This window comes from Macrobrachium rosenbergii, chromosome 33 (assembly GCF_040412425.1).
Source record: "Macrobrachium rosenbergii isolate ZJJX-2024 chromosome 33, ASM4041242v1, whole genome shotgun sequence".
Taxonomy (NCBI): Eukaryota; Metazoa; Arthropoda; class Malacostraca; order Decapoda; family Palaemonidae; genus Macrobrachium; species Macrobrachium rosenbergii.
The window spans coordinates 8,252,501-8,277,500 of record NC_089773.1 but is presented as its reverse complement, the minus strand read 5'-3'; the positions used below and the strand labels follow the sequence as shown (position 1 = coordinate 8,277,500).

Below are 25,000 nucleotides of genomic sequence, written 5' to 3'. Positions count from 1 at the left end.
AATAAATTTCTATTACCAAAAACTAATACAAAATAAAAACACACAATTTGAAAACGCTAACGGCACCAAAACACAGAGCTCAGGTGTGTGGGAGCCAATAAAGAACCTCGTGTTGACAATTCACTAAATTCTTGACAGTTCTCACGTCGTAAACTTGCGTGCTAACCATATGACATTTTCATTCATAAACTCGGCTTGCGTGACGTAGTAGCGTAAACAACACGCATACACAGCCTGCGGCCTCTAAGTTCATTCATAAATTTGCTAGACGTGTCACGGAGCGTATGAAAATGACAGAAGCCGCGGTCATTTATTTCCCTTTTGTAAATCTGCCAAGCTTCACGCAAGGCTATACAGACACATACACACACATACATACACGCACACAAACACACATGCTGCAGTATTTTATTCCCGGTCATAAACTTGTTAAGCGTGACAGAGAGGCGATACGTAAAATGCACGACAGTTGCAATTCCTCAAGTGTCAAATCGTTCATGAGGGAAAAAAATAACCTTTTGTAAACGCAAAGGTTTTCTAACATATAGTAAATGTGTCTGGAACGCGTCTTATCGACCCTCAGTATTTTATGGCCTAAAAGGTGTCTTGAAACACGACGCATTCTTGTATATTTTGCTTGATTTAAAAACTTATTTATTTCTCTCAGGTCTTGTTGTAAACCACTGCCGCTTACATCTGCCTCCAAAAAGTTTGTGACCTAAAGCAGGTCATGTATTTAAGGTATTACAAAGCATTATAAAGTGTTTACAATGAGCTATGATATATTCCGAGGAGAGAGAGAGAGAGAGAGAGAGAGAGAGAGAGAGAGAGAGAGAGAGAGAGAGAGAGAGAGAGAGAGAGAGAGAGAGAGAGAGAGAGAGAGCCTAGTTCTGGATTACAATGATTCAGTAATACACTGTCTGTGTGTACGTGTGTATGAGAACACAAAACGTATGTTCATTTGTACGAATAATGTCAAAATGTGTAAAAAAAAAAAAAAAAAGACAATTGTAGTATTTTCATTCATAAGTTTACTGTTTGCATAGAGGTTAAGAAAACCTCATGGAATATATATATATTAATTTATGAAAATGTACTCATGAATTAAAATGCCGATCCATGATGGATGTGTGTGTAAGTGTGTGTGCGTGTGTGTGTGTGTGTCTATAAATTCTCTACAGCAAAATCATAGGCAGTAATCTGATATCTCCTGATAAGAAGCTGACAATCACAGATCACAGATACTATATTTGTCATCGTCTGTACGTCATAATCTAGCAAATTTATGAATGAAATTAAATACTACAGACAGGTTTTATAAAAAAACGAACGAGGAAAATAAATACCACATGTTGTGTCATTTTCGTCTCTTGTGAGTAAAGTCTGGGAAACTTATGAATGAAAATACTACGGATTCTTTGTTGCTAATCGCCTCCGTGACACGCAGCTTGAAATTTATGAATGGAAACGTCACCAGGTTAAATGCTAACATTAATGCGTGGAAAATGTTGAGAGCTCATTTGAATAAAACTCATTTGAATAAAACTAACATTTCTGTGGAAAAAAAGCTGTAAAACTGAGAGCTCATTTGAATAAAACTAACATTTCTGAAAATAAAACTAACATTTCTGTGGGAAAATGTTGAAAGCTCATTTGAATAAAACTAACATTTCCGCGGGAAAATGTTGAAAGCTCATTTGAATAAAACTAACATTTCTGTGGGAAAATGTTGAAAGCTCTTTTGAATAAAACTGACATTTCTGTAGGAAAATGCTAAGAGCTCATTTGAATAAAACTAACGTTTCTGTGGAAAAATGTTGAGAGCTCATATGAATAAAACTATCATTTCTGTGGGAAAATGTTTAGAGCTCATCTGAATAAAAATATGCTTTTTTCCGCCACTTTTGAAAAACTTGGTTACCTGTATGTGACATTTTCGAATTGCCACGTAATTTGCATTATATATATATATATATATATATATATATATATATATATATATATATATATATATATATATATATATATATATACACTTTCATAATTTTCAATAAACACTTTCATGTAAACTACAGGTTCAAACAGACTTTCATTTTAATTTTAATTACCAAAGCAACACGCGAAAGAAAGTTTTCATGCCTTCCAAATTAAAGACAGGTATATAAATCTTGATAAGGCTTCATAACCTGCACCACAGGTTTGGTAAAACGTCCATTCCTCAAGTATAACATACAACCGCCGTAGATACAGGCTTTGCAAACCCCCGCTCTCTCTCTCTCTCTCTCTCTCTCTCTCTCTCTCTCTCTCTCTCTCTCTCTCACACACACAGACTGCACAGATTGAAAGTACAATAAGGCGAGCCATTTATAAACCAGCAATTGTGCAAGGGATAACGCGGCCGCTTTAATTCACATACATACATATGCACATACACATACGCACACAAACACATACGCACAAACCATTGCAGGCGTTAGAAAGGAAGAAGGTTGCGGGATTTGTTACCAATATCCGCTGCGAATCGATTTGTTTGCGGCCGTGCTAACGATGAGACTTATCCCAGTGGTTCGTTTTGTCTGTCTGTCTGTCAGTCTCTCTGTCTGTTAGAAAGACAGATCTCCATGAAACAGGATGATTCTGTCTCTCTGTGTCTCTGTCTCTCTGTCTGTTAGCATGGCCTTTTAAACCGAGGACATATATAAAAAGGCTAGAGATTAGCTACTCGCAAGTCAAGATTCGTTCAGTCATTCTCGAGGTATTCGGTTACAGAGCAGATACAAAGTTGCCTTGGCGGAGGTTGGCAGTTCCCGGTTGCCTTTGAACTGTAGGATAAATAATAAGTATAAAAGTCGTTTCTACTTCATTTATGACCAGTCTCTCTCTCTCTCTCTCTTCTCAAAATTAAAATGTATCCAATAATCCATGTCTTACAAATCTACAAAAAGCAAGTCTCCCCCCCATCCCTCTCTTAAAATGTATCCTTTATCCCAAGTCCTACAAATCTACAAATAACAAGTTCCCTTTCTCTCTCTCTCTCTCTCTCTCTCTCTCTCTCTCTCTCTCTCTCTCTCTCTCTCTCTCTCTCTCTCTCTCAAAATGTATCCTTTATCCCAAGTCCTACAAATCCACAAAAGAACTCTCTCTCTCTCTCTCTTCTCAAAATCAAAACGTATCCAATAAACCATGTCTTACAAATCTACAAAAAACAAGTTCCTCTCTCTCTCTCTCTCTCTCTCTCTCTCAACCCCTCGTAACAGGAACAAGTATGGCCCCTTTTATTCCAGAAACTTATTCATCTGCTCTCATTTATATGACCATGGAACTCCCTCCGCCCCTTTCCTGCTAAGTGAGGCGTATCGGCACCTTTTCGATTTGAAATTCTGAATCTTTTTCAAGATATGATTTCGCCTTTCATAATTACAGCGAGGTTACGTGCGTAAACACGTACGTACATACGTACCCTCTCCCTCTCCCACTCCCTCCTACCTCTCCCTCAACCCTACGATATCCTTTAATGAAAAAACTTGAAGAGTTTTTAATCACTATGTCTGGGTAGTTGGTATGGATTAGTATCCCCCCATAATATCTCGTTTTCTATGACATTTGTTTATGTGCCGTTTTCTATGATTTGTTTATCTGCGTCTCTGTCTCAGGTAAGGTGGCAACCACGTGACTGATGGCCGCCATATTTGGACAGTGTCTTAGCCTCTATGTCAATGGCTTTTCCATATTTTCATATTCTTCAATTTAAGTTCCCTTGCTTGAGGGCAGAGTAAAATAGTCTTTCTTGTGTTTTAATTTTTTTCCACATAATCAGTTTTTATTTAATATTTAGTATAGACAGAATCAGTCTTTAAAATAATTAAAATAATAATGCAAAAGGTCTAGATTCTTTCCTAGACTTTCTAGACTTATATCGAATGCTGCACTTCTTTAAGTGTTAGCATATTAATTTTAAAATAATTTTTAAAAATCTCTCTAAAATGAAGGTTTATTTTTAATGGCTCTTCAGGCTGAAGGAGACTCTCTCTCTCTCTCTCTCTCTCTCTCTCTCTCTCTCTCTCTCTCTCTCTCTCTCTCTCTTTTACATTTGCAAAGCACACTTTTTTTGTACGTTTTGCTATGCCACTGGATGAATACTTCCATGAAGGGGGAAACTTTCCAGTAATGAAAGACTGATTGAAAAATGTTAAATGAAAATCACTTTTCCCCCCAAAAATTAATTTCTGTGATTTTGTCCATGAATGGGAGTGCGGGAAATTCAAAGGAATTCATAAAAATGTGTATATACATGGCCTGTAACTTACTAAATGAGGTTGCAAGGTCTGTAAGGACCTGTAAGAGGTTTCAAAGTACTCCTAATCTGTTGGTTAGAAGGCAAGAAGCCTGTGTCTACCTGTAGTTAAGATTGTGGAAAATCTGTACATCTCTTTAGTTTCTATATTGTGTAAATTCTGTTTGGAAGTTTGTATTGGCCTTTAGTTCACTCTATATATATATATATATATATATATATACATATACATATATATATGTATATATTTATATATATATACATATATATATATATATATATATATATATATATATATATATATATATATATATATATATATATATATATATATATATATATATATAATAATGAATCACGAAAATATGGAACGTGATGAATACATAAATAAAGACAAAATCCACAAAGGAAAGAGAAACAATGGAGTGCTGCGAGGCCTTTCGACTGTCGTCCTTTACTTAGCAGAGTCCATTGTTTCTCTTTTCTTTGTGGATTTTGTTTTTATTTATATATATATTATATATATATGTCCCTGAACTACAGTAAGATAAAGAATTTTCACAATTCCTAAACTAAAAGAATACAGATTTTTCCTAATCTATGAATTACAAATCGATAATGGCTTCCGACCCTCTAACCAATAGGTATTTACAGGCTTTGAAATCTGATACAGTCAGTTATTAAGCTTTTATAGGTAGATGCAGGCTTTGCAACCTCTTATAGGCAGTTACAGGCTTTCTAAGCTTTTATGGGCAGTTACAGGCTTTGCAGCCTCTTATAGGCAGTTACAGGCTTATTAAGCTTTTATAGGTAGTTACAGCCTTTGCAATCTCTTACAGTCAGTTACAGGCTTTTTAAGCTTTTATAGGTAGTTACAGGATTTGCAATCTCCTATTCACAGAGGTTACATGACTCCTCAGTAAATTAAAAATAAAAAAAAATTCTCTTGGATTTTCCACCAAGAGAGAGAGAGAGAGAGAGAGAGAGAGAGAGAGAGAGAGAGAGAGAGAGAGAGAGAGAGAGTGAAAGGCAAAGGTCAAGAACAAGGATTTTTTCCACCATGACAAGAGGTGAGCGTTAAACTCTTATCAATATCCGTTTGCAAACGAAGAAGACATCGCTTGCTGCCCCACCCCTCTCTCTCTCTCTCTCTCTCTCTCTCTCTCTCTCTCTCTCTCTCTCTCTCTCTCTCTCTCTCTCACTGAAGAACAAACACTCAGGTATAACGGTCTATTCTGTTAGATAAACAGTGCGAGATGTATAGCGGCCCGTTCTGATAGGGAAAAAAAACTATCGGATCTTCTACAGCTGTAGAATACAGCGAGTGGTATTGGTCTTCATTCATTAATAAAAGGGAGTTTTTTTTTTTCTGTGAAGACCACATACATACATACATACAAGCGTAACTGGGCCATTTTTGTTATCGTTTCAGTAATAAAACATCTTTTTTCAAAATTCCGGAGCCATATGTAAACATAATTTACGATTTTTTATTTTTTGATTTCACTACACTCAGTCTTTTTGTTATTAATCTAATTTATTGTCAAGGCCACATGCATGCATACAAGCGTAACTCAGCCATTTTTCATCGTTTCCGTAATGAAATAGTTTATTTTTAATTAGTTTCGAAGACATATGCACACATAACTAAGGATTTTTCTCCTTAATTGAATTACAATCTCACTGTTTTGTTGCTAATCCATTATATTCACACGGTCCACAAATTCTTTTCATTAATGAAATAGTTTATTTTATTAAATTCAGAAGCCTTATGTATACATAATTAATAAATTTTTTATCTTTAATTTCACTATGAAATCAATTTTTAATATTAATCCAAAACGCCTCTACAGTCTAAGAACTTTTTTCTTTTTTACTTTTATTAAAACATTTATTTTTAATATTAAACACTTCATCAAACTATTCCTATCTTATAGATGGAACTGTATGGAACAGATAAAGGGGAAACTCCTTTAACTTATCTATCCCTTTCTCCACAGAAACACCTTTAATATCACTTCCGAAGACTAACACCCCTTTCCAATCCTTTCCCTCCTTTAGTGTCAAAAACCTCTCCTAAGAATCCCATTTCCCATTTATTCTTCACACATTTACTAAGACTGATAAATGAGGGAACGACTTTCAGCCATTTATATAAACTCCTGAACTCACCAAACCCTCCTTTGTACTCTTTTATATTATACTCCTTTATATCATACACCTTTATATTATACTCCTTTGCAGCACACTCCTTTATATTATACTCCTTTATGTTACCATTACCATCTCCCTTTATGTAAGCCCAGCAAACTCCTTTATAAAGCACCATCTCGCTCCTTTCTCGAGTCCAGGGGGTCCACAACAGTCCCCCCTTTAAGCGCTTCAACACCTTACCACACTTAAGGGCTTAATCAATACCAAATAAATGAGAGGGGTCGTCGCCCCCTCCCCCGACTTCTTTACACCTCCTCTCTTCATTTGAAACGCTTTTAATGACTTCGTCAGAGAGAGAGAGAGTTACTTTTTATTTGCCTTTTAACATTATTCTAGATTTTTCGGACTTACTGCTGACTGTATGTATGTATGTAACTATGTATGTATGTCTGTATGTGTATATATATATATGTATATATACGAGTATAATAAATATACACACATACATACACATATATATATAATTATAAAATACTCCTGTTTCTCTCTAATGTCATCTGCCTTCCTGTATCAAAATCCTACCATACACCTCCCTATGTACACTAAGCAACGCCATACCCTTGTAACTCTCAGTCTATATCACCTTTACCTGTAAACACAGAACCAATCAATTCTCTCACCTGTGTTTACCTGTCATTACTCTATCCAGGTGACTGAAAGTGTTTTCCAGGAAGACAAAACAAATTTATCAATGAAAAACCTTATTTTTTTCGTAGAGTCTGAGCGATTTATGAATGAAGTATAAATACTACGATCTGTGTTGGCGTAAGTGTTTTTTTTTTTTTTTGCGCGCGTACTTATTTATCGCCACTGCGTCGCGCGTCGGAGATAAATGAATGAAATTAAATACTACAACTTGCGTCGTGTTTCACTGGCCGCGTCAAGTCACGCAAATTTATGAATGGGAATGAATGTACTTTACGGTGTCACCCGGTGTCACGTCTGGCAAATTTATGAAGGAGAATAAATGTTGGAGATTATGTCTTCGTGCCATTCACAAATTACTGCTAATTTGTGAATGGGAATAGAGACCAGAATGTGTTTACCTAGTATCGTCTTACTCATGGTAAATTTATGAATGAATTATCACGTGAGAATGCGTGACAGATTAATGTTTTGTAAACAAAAGGTTTTTTTTTATTGTTTTGACTGACCTGAGAGCGTTTGTTTTTACTGATAGGTTTCCTAGTCTTCAAATTCTGTGTTTAAACGACAAAGAAAAAAAGCTGTCAGTTTAAAACAGGAGGGAGACAGAGATATCCACTCCTGTCACTCATAAAAGAACCATCTCAGAGAGAGAGAGAGAGAGAGAGAGAGAGAGAGAGAGAGAGTAAATTAGAAGACGGTTTCTCCACCAAGTCCGTGAGAGTTAGATTAATACAAACATGCACCTTTTCATCACGGACCTCGTTCATTACAGTGTGTGTTCATGTCCGCGCGATTACGAATGGAATTATGTTAATTTGGCGTTGTAATTATCGGGGTGTGTTTTCTCTTAGCCCGGGAAGATGATTAAAACATGGACGCTGTAATGGAGATATATGGATAATGTTTATATATGTATGTATATACAGTATATATACTGTATATATATATAAAATATTATATATATATATATATATATATATATATATATATATATATATATATATATATATATATATATATATATATATATATATATATATATATATATATATATATATATATAGAGAGAGAGAGAGAGAGAGAGAGAGAGAGAGAGAGAGAGAGAGAGAGATTGCAAACACATGTTGCAATGCATTCATAGTATAATGTGGACAAACTGAACACATATCACATACAAAATTAGCAAATGAATATATACATTACAAAAAATAAAAATATACTTTAACAAAAACTACAAACACACACCAAACAAAAAAACCATTCCAATCACGACAAACCCCCCAAAAAATGTATAGAAAAAAAGAAAAAAAAAACCGCCTCCTTATTTCACCAGACTTCGAGAGATGCATCTGAAAACGATTACTGAAAAATTCAGTGAGAATAAATTCGTGGAGTTTATGGGAATCGACTCTAAACTGGACTTCCTTTCTTTTCACACGAAAAAAAAAAAAAATCCACACTCTACACTATTTAAAAAAAATGGTGGGAAGGGGGAGGGGGCTGATTGAAGTCCCCCCCCCTCTCTCAAAGAAAAAACATGGAATAAAATTAAGTGATAATATACAAAGAGGAACTATAAAATGGGACTGCAACATAGTTGGAACGCCAGAAGTTTTTTTTGTGGGGGGAGAGTCTACACTGGGCCTTCCCTCGTTCTCACACGAAAAAAAATCTTAAGATGGACTATTTAAAAAAAACTGTTGGGAAGGGAAGAGATATGGGGGGGGGGCGGGGGGTTGACTGAAGCCCCCTCTCAAAAAAATATGTGGACTAAAATTAAGTGACTTGGAGAGTAACAGGGGGAGATAATATAAAGACAGGAACTATACATTGGGACTAAAGTATAGCTGGAACGCCAAAAAGTTTTTTTTTTTGGGGGGGGCTAAAATTTAGGACTTCGGAAAAATGATTTGCATATAAAAATGACTGATTCTTTAATGAAAGATAGGTCTAAAAATTTTTTTTAATAGAACTGAGTCTTTCAAAAGAGAAGAATTAAAAGCAATATTATACTCTTAAATGAAAAAAAAAAAATTAAAGTTTTTCAAGGTTTTTATGAATTAAAAATGAACTTTTTTTAAGTATTAAAATGGCTATCAATTTTTAACTCTTAAAATTCTCTTTAATTCTATTATACCTTTCAATTGTGAACTGCTTTCATGCACCTTCTTCAGGATGGAAAAGAACTTTCTACATCACCTTCTTCAGGAGTGCACAGGACTCTCTATCAGCTCATTCCGAAGGGCAACGAGCTACCATCACCTTCTTCATGCGGACGAAGACGCTCTCATCACCTCCTTCAGGAGATAGATGGGTCTCAATCACCTTCTTCAGGAGGTAACTGGGTCTCCAGTCATCTCCCTCAGGAATGTGGAGGGCTTTCCATGGCCTCTTTCAGGAAGGTAGAGAGTTCGCTTCATGGCCTCTTACAGGAGGGTAATTAGCTCTCTCAGTCACCTCCTTCAGGATGGTATAATGACCTCCTTCAGGAGTGCAATGAGTCCTTCATGGCCTCTTCAGGGGAGTAATGAGGTCTCTCCATCACCTCCTTCAGGAGAAAAATAGGTCTCAGGAAGGTAATGATTTCTTCATGGCCTCCTTCGGGAAGGTAATGAGTTCTTAATGGCCTCCTTCGGGAAGGTAATGAGTTCTTAATGGCCTCCTTCAGGAAGGTAATGAGTTCTTCATGGCCTCCTTCAGGAAGGTAATGAGTTCTTAATGGTCTCCTTCAGGAAAGCAATGAGTTCTTCATGGTCTCCTTCAGAGAAGATAATGAGTTCTTAATGGCCTCCTTCAGGAAGGTAATGAATTCTTAATGGCCTCCTTCAGGAAGGTAATGAGTTCTTAATGGCCTCCTTCAGGAAGGTTAACGAGTTCTTCATCACCTCCTTCAAGAGATAAACAACCCTCAATCACCACATTCAGAAAACCCTAAACCTCTCCTCCAACGACTCTCCTCCTACGGACACGGTAATCACCTCTCCAGCAGAAGACCCACCATCAGGAAACGGAGGTAAGGCACTTCTGCAGGAGGTACAAAAAAAGAAAGTAAGATGCCCTTGGGGGCAAAAGAATTTTTTTTCTTAAGCCCTTCTCGACATCACCTGAGTACAAGCCAACATGCAAAAGTGGCTCAGCCGAAATTTATGGCGCCCTTGGCCCAAAATTACACGCAGGAGGAATTTCGCTCTTCTTGGGTGTGGGTGGGGTGTGGGTGGGCGGGTTACGGGTGGGGAAGGATGGGGGATTTAGCCTAAAACCCAAATCCCTGGACGTGTTTCCAGAATCCTAACTCAGCAAAAACAAAAAAAAAAAAAGATAAATAAATTGACAGCAATTTGTCTCGAGATTAGAAATATTATTATAATTTCGAAATGTTTGCGGGAAATGATATAGAAATTTCCATTTATTTTTTACGATAAAATCGAAATGATCCTGAATAATTGTTTAAAGTAACTTTTTGAAACAATTTCATTTACACTGAGAAGAAAAATTAATTCACTTCATGTAGCATTTTCAGATACAAAAACAAAATATACGAGAAATATGAAATTCATAAATACGTTTTTCTATGAAACAGAAACCTAAATATTCCCAAAAGGTAATTTTGAGATAAAAGCATAAAAATACAGTAATTTGGCTTTTGGGATAAAAGGGTCATAAAATATTTTGCCAATGTGTTGAAACTGCAATGATTTCAAGGTAAAATATTTAAAGAAAAATTGTCAATAGGTATATAATCACCCCTGCTCCATACACACACACACACACATATATATAATATATATAATATAGAATGTGTTCTAGATAAATCTACAGAATTGTCACAACACAACGACAAGCGCTTGAGAAAACAAATTGGGAGGGCAAATACCAACCGGACCATAAACTGAAATATTCAAATATGTGCCCAACTGCAAGAACGTAGGATATTAACATTAGTTATGACTAGCAAATCATTGTAACTGAGAGAGAGAGAGAGAGAGAGAGAGAGAGAGAGAGAGAGAGAGAGAGAGAGAGAGAGAGAGAGAGAGAGAGAGAGAGATGCAAATTAACGAATCCCTCCAACTTAGATATTAACAGAGGTCACCTTACAATAATTAAACAATTTCCGATAGCCAGAAAATATAGAATTAGTACAAATAATACACGTGGAATAATTATATTTCAAATTATGAAATTTCCCTACAAAAACTCAAGAATTTGTCAATGTCAGAATCACGAAAATTTCCAGAAATTTCCCTAAAAAAAAAAAAGAATCTATCAGTGCCAGAACTACGAAAATTCCCTGAAATTCTCTTAAATTTCTTCTACAAAAACACCAAGAATTTATCAATGCCACAACTACGAAAATTCCCTAAAATTCTCAGAAATTTCCTCTACAAAAACACCAAGAATTTATCAATGCCAGAACTACGAAAATTCCCTGAAATTCTCAGAAATTTCCTCTAAAAAACCAAGAATTTATCAATGACAGAACTACGAAAATTCCCTGAAATTCTCTAAAATTTCCCCTACAAAAAACAAGAATTTATCAATGTCAGAACCAAGGAAATTCCCTGAAATTTCCCCTACAAAAAAAAAAAGAATTTATCAATAATAGAACTACGAAAATTCTCTGAAATTCTCTTGAATTCCCTCTACGAAAAAAAAACAAGAATTTATCAATGCCAGAACTATGAAAATTCACTGAAATTCTCTGAAATTTCCTTACTTAAACACAAAGAATTTATCAATGCCAGAACTACGAAAATTCCCTGAAATTCTTTGAAATTTCCTCTCCAAAAAACAAGAATCTATCAGTGATAGAATTACGAAAATTTCCTGAAATTCTCTGAAATTTCCTCTACAAAAAAACCAAGACTTTATCAATGCCAAAACTAGGAAAATTCTCTGAAATTTCTCCTACAAAATACCAAGAAATTATCAATGTCAGAACTACGAAAATTCCCTGAAACCTCTAAAAAAAAACCAAGAATTTATCAAAGCCAGAACTACGAAAACTCCCTTAAATTTCTCCTACAAATAACCAAAAATTTATCAATGTCAGAACCAAGAAAATTCCCTGAAACCCCCTGAAATTTCTCCCTGGCAAAAACAAGGATTCTGAAAACGCGGGAAGCAGAAGGGACCGGCCTCCCAAGCAAAGGATTATATAATCAGGGAATGTGTCTGTCGTGCAAACAAGGAGAAACAACAACAAGAAATTGCATTCTTCTTCTTCTTCTTTGCATTTCGAGAAGGAAATTAGCCTGTACGCAACTCTGCTAAAGGCCGTGGGTTGCAACTGCCATTCTGCAGCGTAGAATGTTGCTTTTATGAGTTGCCTAGCAAAAGGTATTCGTGTTAAATGTTGTTTGCCAGACAGGAAGAATGTTTTGATGAATTTTCCTGAGTTTATCAGAATATATGAGAGGTGGAAATGTGTATGTGTGCGCGTGTGTAGGTGTCACAGAGAGAGAGAGAGAGAGAGAGAGAGAGAGAGAGAGAGAGAGAGAGAGAGAGAGAGAGAGAGAGAGATTTGAACTTCACCCCCACCCCTCCACGATCCTTCCCCACCCACTTTTTAATTTTTTTTTTTAAATCTCTTAACGACGGTCCGTAAATCGCTCCTGGCTCGAATCATTAGGAAATTGCAAATATTATGGAATTCGCGACCCATAATAATCACTCATTACATGAAATGGCAACTCGCTCGTGTAATTTTAACAATAATATATTTTTATTTATCTTTTTTGCTATTTTTTTTTAAATGAAAACGTTCAAATGAAATTGAAGAAAACAAAATTTAAACAACCATATTTTTTGCTGTTGTGAAGTTTTTTTTAAGTGAAAACGTTAGAATGAAATTGATGAAATAAAAAAATTTAAACTCATATTTTTTGCTGTTTTTAATTTTTTTATTAAACGTTCGAATGAAACTGATGAAATAAAAAAATAATATTTTTTATTTCATATTTTTTTGCTGTTTTTAAAATTTTTTTATTAAAAAGTTTGATGAAATTGATGAACTAAAAATTTTAAAAATCATATTTTTAATTCATATTTTTTTGCTTTTTAAATTTTTTTTATTAAAATGTTCGAATGAAATTGATGAAATAAAAAATTTAAACAATCATATCTTTACGTTCATATTTTTGCTGTTTTTAATTTTTTTTTTATTAAAACGTTCGAATGAAATTGATGAAATAAAAAATTTAAGAAATCATATATTTTCTGCTGTTTTTAAAATTTTTCCTTATTGAAACGTTCGGATGAAATTTATGAAATAAAAAATTTAAACAATTATATTTTCTAATTCATATTTTTTGATGTTTTTAAAATTTTTGCTATTAAAACGTTCGAATGAAATTGATGAAACACAAAATTTAAACAACCATATTTTTTAATTCATAATTTTTTGCTTTCTTAAAATTTTTTTTATTAAAAAATTCGAATGAAATTAATAAAATAAAATTTAAAAATAGTAAATTTTATAATACTGAGGTTGTAAGAGTGAACGTGGCAGTGACTAGTTCTTTTCTATCATTGTATAAACAAGCCTTTTTTTTTTACTGCAGCAATTATAAATAATCGGAAAGATTATAAACAAACTTTACTAATAATAAATTGTTAAAAAATATCATATAACACATTTATAAATAAAAATAAAATTCCTTATTTTTACATACAAAGTTTAATAATAAAAATGATATAATATAAAAATGTTCTAACGATAAAATGTAAAAATAAAATAATATTCCCTTTTTTACACAGAAAGAATAATAATAATAAAATGATAAAAATTTTAATATAAAAAAATTTTTAACGATAAAATAAAAAAAATAACAAAAATAAAATTCCTAATTTTCCATTCATTTCAGAAATGAAAAATCTTTCCTTTCGAATTTACAAACCGTCAAATTGCGACACCTTATAAGAAAAAACATTAATAAAAAACAAACCACGAATTGAAAAAAAGTTATTTCGATTTTATTACACCTAACTTTTTTCCCAGTTGCAAAACGGACCAGTTTACGAAACTAGAAAACAGAATTCGAAAATATTACAAAAAATATTTACTTAAAAATAATATATATATATATATATATATATATATATATATATATATATATATATATATATATATATATATATATATATATATATATTTGAACAAGGAAGTTATTTTCATTCTATTGCAGCTAAATCTTTTCCCAGTTGCCAAACGGAACATTTTCCGAAACTAGAAAACAGAATTCGAAAATATATGATAAGAAAAAAAATATTCACCCTAAAAAAATATATACATAAAACCAATACATTGGTCTTCATTTCCGATACATGGAAGGTCATTTCATCGAGAATTTGATCGAGTCAAACTAGAAAAAAAAAAACACCCCACCAAATAGGACAAACAAATCACGTGATTTCGTTTGCAAACAAAGCCATTCCTCGGTGGTCATTGTTCTTGCATTCACTATCTGCGGTGATGGGTTTGTTTGTTTGTGTGTGTGTGTGTTTTTTTAGGGGAAATTTACAGAAGCCTGAAAAAAAATTCGTTCACGATTCAAAGGCCATGTGATTATTGGATGGGCTGAGAGAAAGTACGTTTGTCTGTTTATAACTGAGAGAAAGTACGTTTGTCTGTTTATAACTGAGAAAAAATATGTTTGTCTTTCTAGTACTGAGAGAAAGTACGTTTGTCTGTTTATAACTGAGAGAAAGTACGTTTGTCTGTTTATAACTGAGAAAAAATATGTTTGTCTTTCTAGTACTGAGAGAAAGTACGTTTGTTTATAACAGAGAGAAAAGTACGTTTGCCTGTTTAAAACCGAGAAAGTACGTTTGTTTATAATAGAGGGAGAAGTACGTTCGCCTGTTTAAAACCGAGAAAGTACGTTTGCCTGTTTAAAACCGAGAAAGTACGTTTGTTTATAATAGAGGGAGAAAGTACGTTTGCCTGTTTAAAACCGAGAAAGTACGTTTCTTTACAACAGAGAGAGAGCAAGTACGTTTGCCTGTTTAAAACGGAGAAAGTACGTTTGTCTGTCTATTACTGAGAGAAAATACGTTTGATTCTTTATAACCGAGAAAGGAAGTAAGTTTGTCTGTTAATAACTGAGAGAAAGTACGTTTACCTGTTTAAAACAGAGAGAGAAAGCGCGTTTGCTTGTTTAAAACCGAGAAAGTACGTTTGTCTGTTTTTAACTGAGAGAGAAAGTACGTTTCTAGCTTTATAACTGAGAGAGAAAATACGTTTGTCTGTTTATAACTGAGAGAAAAAAGTACGTTTCTGTTTATAACTGAGAGAGAAAGTACGTCTGTCTGTTTATAGCTGAGATAGAAAGTACGTCTGTCTGTTTATAACTGAGAGAGAAAGTACGTTTGTCTCTTTATAATTGACAGAGAAAGTACGTTTGTCTGTTTATAACTGAGAGAGAAAGTACGTTTCCCTCTTTATAACTGAGAGAGAAAGTGCGTTTGTTTATAACTGAGAGAAAAAAAAGTACGTTTCTGTTTATAACCGAGAGAGAAAAAACGTTTTTCTGTTCATAAAAAAAGAAATTACTTTTATCTTTCATTATTCCCTTTTGGGGAATTCTTGGAAATTCTTCACTTATCCTCTGGTCGTTCTTTCTCCATCTACATTCGCTTTTATGGCCTTCTCCCCTTCGTTTCTGGATCTGTTTATTGCTCTCTCTCTCTCTCTCTCTCTCTCTCTCTCTCTCTCTCTCTCTCTCTCTCCGTATAGTCTTTCTGGTATTCTTTTTGTCAATAATTTTATAGCCACTTTGCGTCCACACTGCAAGACCTCTCTCTCTCTCTCTCTCTCTCTCTCTCTCTCTCTCTCTCTCTCTCTCTTCTGTCTAGATCAGAGTCTAGCAAAGTACACAACCTCTCTCTCTCTCTCTTTCTGTCTAGATCAGAGTCTGGCAAAGTACTCTCTCTCTCTCTCTCTCTCTCTTTTCATTATCATGTATTTTCCCCTCAATCTTCCCCTTTGTTATTTCCCTCCGCCCATTTTTCCCCTCGCTCTGAAGATTTCCCTTCCTCTTCCTCTTCCTCCTCCTCCTACCCGAAAGAGAGGCGTTGGGGCGGGGACCTAATCGTCGAGGTCGTCCTCAAAAGTCGTCCTCGAGAAATAAAGAGACGGAATATTGGTTGGCGATCTTCAGATGATGAGATTATGATGAAAGATCTTACAGAGAGAGAGAGAGAGAGAGAGAGAGAGAGAGAGAGAGAGAGAGAGAGAGAGAGAGAGAGAGAGTATATATGTCATATATATATATATATATATATATATATATATATATATATATATATATATATATATATATATAACATGCTCATTTGCATTATTATTATTATAATTATTATTATTATTATTATTATTATTAATAATATGTGTACGTTGAATATTGATAATCTCTCTCTCTCTCAATGTATTTTTTCATCTCTGTATCCCATATTAAAAGGTATTATGTAATGAACATCTCTCTCTCTCTCTCTCTCTCTCTCTCTCTCTCTCTCTCAGCAATTAAACAAATACACTACGCACTTCGGCAAACCAAATTTACAGTAATTTGAAGGTCGAAGCGTATACGCAACAAGGAAAAAAAAAACACAAAAACATTCCATTAAAAAAAGTAAAAACTAACAACCGTTTTTGAGGGTTAAAAAAACTTTGGCTTTCCTGACTAAAGTTTAGCGGGGCCAAAACAGCGTAGTTTTTTTTATTATTTGATTCCTCGTGCGCACATATACACCATACTGTTCTAAGAATATTGCAGTGGAGAGAGAGAGAGAGAGAGAGAGAGAGAGAGAGAGAGAGAGAGAGAGAGAGAGAGAGAGAGAGAGAGAGAGAGTTTAGCAATACAAAGAAACAGACATGAAAATACAGTTCTACATGAGAAAGAAACACGAAAATACACATACACACACACACATAGAGAGAGAGAGAGAGAGAGAGAGAGAGAGAGAGAGAGAGAGAGAGAGAGAGAGAGAAAGTTTTACCAATACAACACCATATTACATAAGAAACAGACATTAAAATACAGAGAGAGAGAGAGAGAGAGAGAGAGAGAGAGAGAGAGAGAGAGAGAGAGAGAGAGAGAGAGAGAGAGAGAGAATATAAACTCAGAAACAAGATTGTGCTTAAAAACTCGCCTACGAGTTTTTCTTTTCGAATTTGGCTTTCGACAACAAAAACGGACTAGGGTCAGTTTTTCCGATGGCCGCCTACGTGAAAGTTGCTCCCTCAAAAAAGGAGAGAGAGAGAGAGAGAGAGAGAGAGAGAGAGAGAGAGAGAGAGAGAGAGAGAGATCTCGCTTAATTTCTCTCTCAGTGATTAGGAACAATATCATTAGAAATCTCTCTTTCGAATTCACTGACAGTGCAATGGTGAACTTTCTCTTTCTCTCTCTCTCTCAAAATCTAATCGGATTCCCTTTGTCCAACAGACTACCGCTTCACTAAAAGCGCGCGCAGAGAGAGAGAGAGAGAGAGAGAGAGAGAGAGAGAGAGAGAGAGAGAGAGAGAGAGATAATCATATTGTCCATAAAGTAGAGAAAAAATACTTTATTTTATTGTTACTAATGAGAGAGAGAGAGAGAGAGAGAGAGAGAGAGAGAGAGAGAGAGAGAGAGACCCAACGGACAAAAAAAATAAACAAAAGCAAGTGAAGAAACAAAAAAAAAAAAAACCAATTCGAATCTGCTTTTCATATGCTCATATGACAACTGGGCTGTAATAATTCCTTTGAGAACAAAAACAATTCATTGTAACTTTTTTTAAACTAACAATTTTTTTAACTAATGAATTCATCCTCAAAGATCAATAGATCCGACGAAGCTCAAAAATAAAAAATCCTAAAAAAACTTAGACGAAACAAAATACATTTTATACAGCTTTTTTTAAATCACAGTCACAAACTCCTGTTTTTTTTTTTTTTTTTTTTTTTTTACAAAAATACATCGTCAATGGTGATTTGTAAAGTTAAATGTAAAAGAGAAAAAAGTTTTCTCTCAGAAAATATAAAATTCGGAAAATGTAAACCTTTTACAGATGTATTTGGAAGGAACATAAATTTACATTATGTAAAAAAAGTGTATTCATGCATTTATTTCAGTAAAAATATGAGAAGATATATGTTTGTTTCCATGTAAATGAATAAATAAATAAATTGATATATATATATATATATATATATATATATATATATATATATATATATATATATATATATATATATATATATGTTTATCTAAATATACATTCTAAAGGGTTTATATGTGTGTGTGTGTGTGTATATATATATATAACCCTTGGATCCATGTTTATCTAAAGAGAGATTGACATTCTAATTGTACTGCATTGTTACCAATCACTGAGAGAGAGAGAGAGAGAGAGAGAGAGAGAGAGAGAGAGGGTAATTTCATCTTATTGTACTATTTTACTGCATTGTCACTGAAATCACTGAGAGAGAGAGAGAGAGAGAGAGAGAGAGAGAGAGAGAGAGAGAGAGAGAGAGAGTGGTAATTTCATCTAATTATTGAACTGTATCGTTAACAATCACTGAGAGAGAGAGAGAGAGAGAGAGAGAGAGAGATCAAAGGCTGCCGCCTAAGCTGTTGATCGGGGCAACGATGTCTATGAAGCAACCGCCTAATTAGGCCATAGCTATATGAGTAGCAATTAGGCCCAGGTAATTTGCACCGAATAACATAAGAATTAGAGTCCTATCTGCCCTGCTTGGGTGTTTGTTGGCGTGGGGAGGGAGGGAGGGAGGGGTGGGTGGGTGGGTCGGTCTGGATGTGGGGGAGGGGGGTTGCGGGTCCTAATGAGACCCGAAATCTAAATGATGTTTACGATTGCCGTGGGAGAGAACTGGATGAGGAGTATTGCTCTTGAAAGGAAGGAATGATTGAGATCTAAAATCAATCTTTCTCTCTCTCTCTCTCTCATGAATGATTAAGATCTAAAATCTCTCTCTCTCTCTCTCTTTCTTTTCTCTTCTCTCTCATGAATGATTAAGATCTCTCTCTCTCTCTCTCATGAATGATTAAGATCTAAAATCTCTCTCTCTCTCTCTCTCTCTCTCTCTCTCTCTCTCTCTCTCTCTCATGAATGATTAAGATCTAAAATCTCTCTCTCTCTCTCTCTCTCTCTCTCTCTCTCTCTCTCTCTCTCTCTCTCTCATGAATGATTCTCTGTCTCTGTCTCTCTCTCTCTCATGAATGATTTTCTCACTTGCTCTCTCTCAGGAAATTATGAATATCCCCTCTCTCTCTCTCTCTCTTTCTTGATTTCTCTTTTGCTCTCTCATGAATGACTATCCTTTCTATCCTCTCTCTCTCTCTGTCATTTACTCTCTCATGAATGACTATCTCTCTCTCTCTCTCTCTCTCTCTCTCTCTCTCAAACCGTTTGTCAATCATTCTTCAATGCAGATCTGAGCATCGCCAAAACCCTATGAACAGAACAGACAATATTTTCCCCTCTCTATTTGTGTTTCAGAGAGAGAGAGAGAGAGAGAGAGAGAGAGAGAGAGAGAGAGAGAGAGAGAGAGAGAGAGAGAGAGAGAGAGACATCGTTTTGACTCTTTCGTTGTTTTCGCCGCGCTGGTATTGTACGTAAAATGGGAGGAAAAAAAATCTCTTAATTGGTTGTCCATTTTGTAGGATATTTTCATGAGCGATGTTTAGTCTCCAGGATTCTGGTTTTATTGGCTGATGTTTGTCGATGTTTGTCGTTTTTGTCAGATATTTTGTCTGATGTTTGTCGAGTTTTTTGTCGATGTTTTCGTTTTTGTCTGATGTTTGTCGTTTTTTTGTCGATTGTTTGTCTTTTTTGTCCGATGTTTGTCGTTTTTGTCGCCTGTTCGTCGTTTTTTGTCTGATGTTTGTCGTTTTTTGTCGACTGTTTTTTGTCTGTTTGTCGTTTTCTATCGACCGTTTGTCGTTTTTTGTCTGATGTTTGTCGTTTTTTGTCGACTGCTTGTCGTTTTTTGTTGACTGTTTGTCTTTTTTCTCTGATGTTTGTCGTTTTTTGTCGACCGTTAGTAGTCTTCTGTCGACCGTTTGTCGTTGTCTGTCACCATTTCTATTATTGTCATTTTAATCAGATGTTAACCGTTTCCTTCATGGTGTTACAAGTTTTTATTTATTCCTTTCAATCATTCACATGGAATCTTTCCCTCATCCAAACATACCTTACAAACCCTAGCCAGCAACTTAACGATAGAATCACTATCATAGCACTCATGACATTTATTTGGAATCTTTCCCTCATCCGAGCATACCTTACACATCCAGGCCAGCAACTTTAATTAAAGTATCGTTCACGGAAAAGTTAATATGTTTGATTCAAGAGGAAACGATTAGATTAATATGTAGTTAATTAAATCAATTAACATATTATGAGGGAACAAAGTCAATAAATAACTAAATAAAATGGAAATAAAGAAAAAATAAATTGAATGTCGCCTTCTTTCACCTGATGATGATGTTAAATCAGCATTCCTCTTTTATAACCCCTCCCCTCCCTCGCTGCGCCCCCACCCCCATACTCACCTGTCCAGCCCCTTCGTTAACATAAACCTCGTTAGTTGAACCATTCCATCTCAGGGGCTATTTCTCTCTCTCTCTCTCTCTCTCTCTCTCTCTCTGTCTATAGCTGTTCCCTTTTCTTTAGCTTTTTCTCTCCCTGATGAATGGCTTTCCCCCTCTCTCTCTCTCACTCATGAATGATTTTCCCACTCTGTCTCTCAATCATGAATGATTTTCCAACTCTTCCCCCTCTCTCTCTCTCTCTCTCGCTTTCTCTTTCTCATATGGATGGCAATCCTCTCTCTCTCTCTCTCTCTCTCTCTTTAACTGCCTCGTTCCTCTCTCTTTCTCTTTCTCCCATGGATTACTCTCTCTCTCTCTCTCTCTCTCTCTCTCTCTCTCTCTCTCTCTCTCGCTTTTCACGTTCAATTTCGTTCCTGTTTTCGTTGAGGCAAACAAGATTCCGATAATGAAAGATAGTTTTTCCTCAAGTTACTTCTCTCCGAGGTCATTCCATCCACGGTTTCCTATATCTACGGTGATTTATAGGGCGCGCTGGTTGACCCTATACAGGACTACCTTCCTAAATCCAATTTGGCCCACCCCTAAAACCCCTTCCCCAAAAATATTTTAGGGGGATATAATAAGAGAGAAAGAGTTCTACTTCCTATTCCTTCTCTCTCTCTCTCTCTCTCTCTCTCTCTCTCTCTCTCTCTCTCTCTCTGTCCACCGCACGAATTATAAGATAAATATGTGACCTATCGCTCGTCTATCGTAGAGTGCTTGTATGATAAACATTCTTCAAATATTCTTGCAAGTTTAAGCATTTTTTTTTTTTTTTGGTTGTATGCCAGGAGGCCGATGGGAGGGGCAACTGTATATGTGTATATATGTATGTATGTATGTATGTATGTATATATATATGTATGTATATATGTATATATATATATATATAGATATATAGAGATAGATATATATATATATATATATATATATATATATGAGCTTATAATGGAAAATATATTTATAGAGACAGAGAGAGAGAGAGAGAGAGAGAGAGAGAGAGAGAGAGAGAGAGAGAGAGAGAGAGAGAAAATAATGAGGAAACCACAAAATGAGAGAGAGAGAGAGAGAGAGAGAGAGAGAGAGAGAGAGAGACATATGATAATGCTCAGTCGATACAAAATCTCCTATTTTAGGGAGGCCGACGGCACAGACCACATAGCCTCCTTACCTACCCCAGCAAACAATACAAATAAACAAAAATAAATACATAAATAAATAAAAATAAACCATTAGCCTACCCTGGATTCGATCCCACGCGAGCCAGCGCCGCCACAAAATCACGAACAGAGAAACAACGCCACTTCAAACGGCGAAGATATTCTAATCTCTAGTGTATAAACAACACGCTTCTATTTGTTGTTGCTATTAATGTCTGGCAAAACAACATATCCACTCTAAAGGGAATAGATTGAGATATATATATATATATATATATATATATATATATATATATATATATATATATATATATATATATATATATAATTAAATAATACTTGGCATAACCATAGCATACTGATCTCATATATCTTACTAAAAATATATCGCCCTAATAACATAACATTACGTAACATAACAATAACATTACAGTTCACAATTCCCCATAACAATTTTATTTCAGGGCGTACCAACATAACCCCACCACATACTGAAGGACATAAACCCCTAATCCACTAAAATCAGCCCAGTCGTTATAATGCAGCATAACACAGCATAACACTTCATAACACAGAACAACAGAACGTAACACAGCATAATATAACATAACACAGCATAACATAGTTAACACAGCAAAACAAAGCTATCATAGCATAATACAGGTTAATACAGCTAACACAACATAACGTAGCATGACACAGCATAACACAACATAACGTAGCATTACACAGCATAACATAACATAACACAGTATAACGTAGCATAACACAGCATAACGTAGCATAACACAGCAAACCATAGCATAACACAGGTTAACAAGCTAACACAGCGTAACGTATCATGACAGCATAACATAGCACGCCGTAGCATAACACAGCATAGCGTAGCATAACACAGCCTGACTGAGTAGGTTGGCTGAAAGACTTATAGGCAATTGAGGACCTTTCTACCAATTAGTTAATTTCAATGACAAAATACCTCTTGGGATTAAAACCCATACAGAGATGAGTCTCGTAATTGCTCTCTCTCTCTCTCTCTCTCTCTCTCTCTCTCTCTCTCTCTCAGGATGGAGTATATATATATATATCTTGTGTTTTTGTGATAATTTTAATTTTAATCTGATTAATGTTTGTTAGTGATTGAATTTTCTTTCTGACTCTTACACACATACACTGTGTGCGTGTTTGTGTGTGTGTGTGATTTTGTTATATAATAAAATTAAAAGCTTTTTTTCTCCCTAGACAGTAATGTTACATTTAATTAAGACAAAGAAGAATAAATATGTATACATTTATATACATTTATCTTATGACTACTGCAGTCTATAGCTATATATATTTAAGGCCTTCAAAAAAACCTAATCTAATTATAAACCCCCAAAAACCAGGACTACAAAAACCAACTATTTGCCCCGAAAACCGTATTTATACTAATGAAAACCAATAACACCATAATGTTGAAAACCCAGGCTAAAACCTAACACGTGAAAAATGCGCCGAAGTTTCTTTGTCGCAATCGAGTTTTCTGTAAAGCGTATAATCAAGGCCACCGAAAATAGATCTATCTTTGGGTGGTCTCGGTATAATGCTGTATGAGCCGCGTCCCATCAAACTTTAACCACGGCCCGGTGGTGGCGTGTCCTATATCGTTGCCAGATGCACGATCATGACTAACTTTAACCTTAAATAAAAATAAAACTTAACTTACTGGGGCTAGAGGGCTTTAATTTGGTATGTTTGATGATTGGAGGGTGGATGACCAATATACCAATTTGCAGCCCTCTAGCCTCAGTAGGTTTTAAGATCTGAGGGCGGACAGAAAAAGTGCGGACAGAATAAAGTGCGGACGGACAGACAAAGCCGGCACAATAGTTTTCTTTTACAGAAAACTAAAAAAGTTCCATTTAACGAGTGAGTAGATATCACATAATTAAGTCGATGAACCAATTACAATAAATGAAAAATGAATATAAAAAAAATCCTTTTTTTATATTTGTCATCAATTGCCCTTGAACAAAGGGGCATTACTGGAAGGGATTACGATTACCAAGAGATTACCGGTGGCGATTACAGCCAGAGGCCGGAAGTGACCACTTTTGGTCCTCTCACGATTAAAGGGATTTTGGGAGAAGGGATCATTAAGCCAATCTTAAGAAGTATAGAAGGGTTGGGGTGCTCTCTCTCTCTCTCTCTCTCTCTCATTTTAAGCACGCTTTCCTTCCCAATCTGACGGAAAGTTGACGTGAAAGAATTACATATCAATTCTCTCTCTCTCTCTTGCAAAAACCAACCATTCCCTCTCTCTCTCTCTCTCTCTCTCTCTCTCTCTCTCTCTCTCTCTTCTCTCTCTCTCTCTCTCTCTCTGTGGCCCAACAACATCTGGTTCAGAACAAAGTTCTCACACCAAAATTAGCATGAAGAAAGTTCCTGGGCGCGCTCACACAACAACATCTGGTTCAGAACAAATTTCCTTTGGCCCGGCCAAAAGCAAATTACCCATAATCCCTTTCAGTGCGCACTCACTCACTCACTCACTCTCTCACTCACTCACTACTCATTCATTCGTTTACTCACTTGTTCACTCACTCTTTTATTTGTTTACTCCTCACTCTCATTCATTCACTCACTCACTCTCACTCACTCACTCATTCACTCTCTCCCTCACTCACTACTCATTCATTCATTTACTCACTTATTCACTCACTCATTTATTTGTTACTCACTCACTCGTTCACTCAACTCACTCACTCTCACTCACTCACTCACTCACTCTGCTGGCTTCTTCAGGGCCTCATTGTTGCCCACAGCAGTTCAGACGCGAGGAATACAAGTGAGTTCTGTCGATAAACGCCAAGGGATGCTTTTATGTCCAGAAGCTCACTGCTGCCCCAGCAGTTCAGTCACCCTTCCAGGAATTAACCATGCCCAGAGTTGTTTGAGGACTGGCCCTAGTTTGCGGTCACCCTTCCAGGAATTCTCTCTCCCTTGTTTGAGGACTCTCTCTCTCACACACACACACATTTTAGGCCTAGCTGTAGCCAACGGCATTCGACTAACAGTTATATACAGTTATGTACATAATTCTTTGTTTT

General features: G+C 35.5%; 1 protein-coding gene across 1 annotated transcript in view; it reads right to left on the bottom strand.

Moving 5' to 3' along the window:
• LOC136855778 (roundabout homolog 1-like) overlaps positions 1 to 25,000 on the bottom strand; it is a 348,007-nt gene that overhangs the window by 61,798 nt on the left and 261,209 nt on the right. The window contains exons 5-7 of the mRNA XM_067133135.1: positions 10,094 to 10,180; positions 9,702 to 9,882; positions 9,419 to 9,547 (exon numbers count right to left, since the gene is read on the bottom strand). Of these exons, the coding sequence (XP_066989236.1) occupies positions 9,419 to 9,547; positions 9,702 to 9,882; positions 10,094 to 10,180 (397 nt within the window). The remainder of the gene's footprint in view (positions 1 to 9,418; positions 9,548 to 9,701; positions 9,883 to 10,093; positions 10,181 to 25,000) is intronic.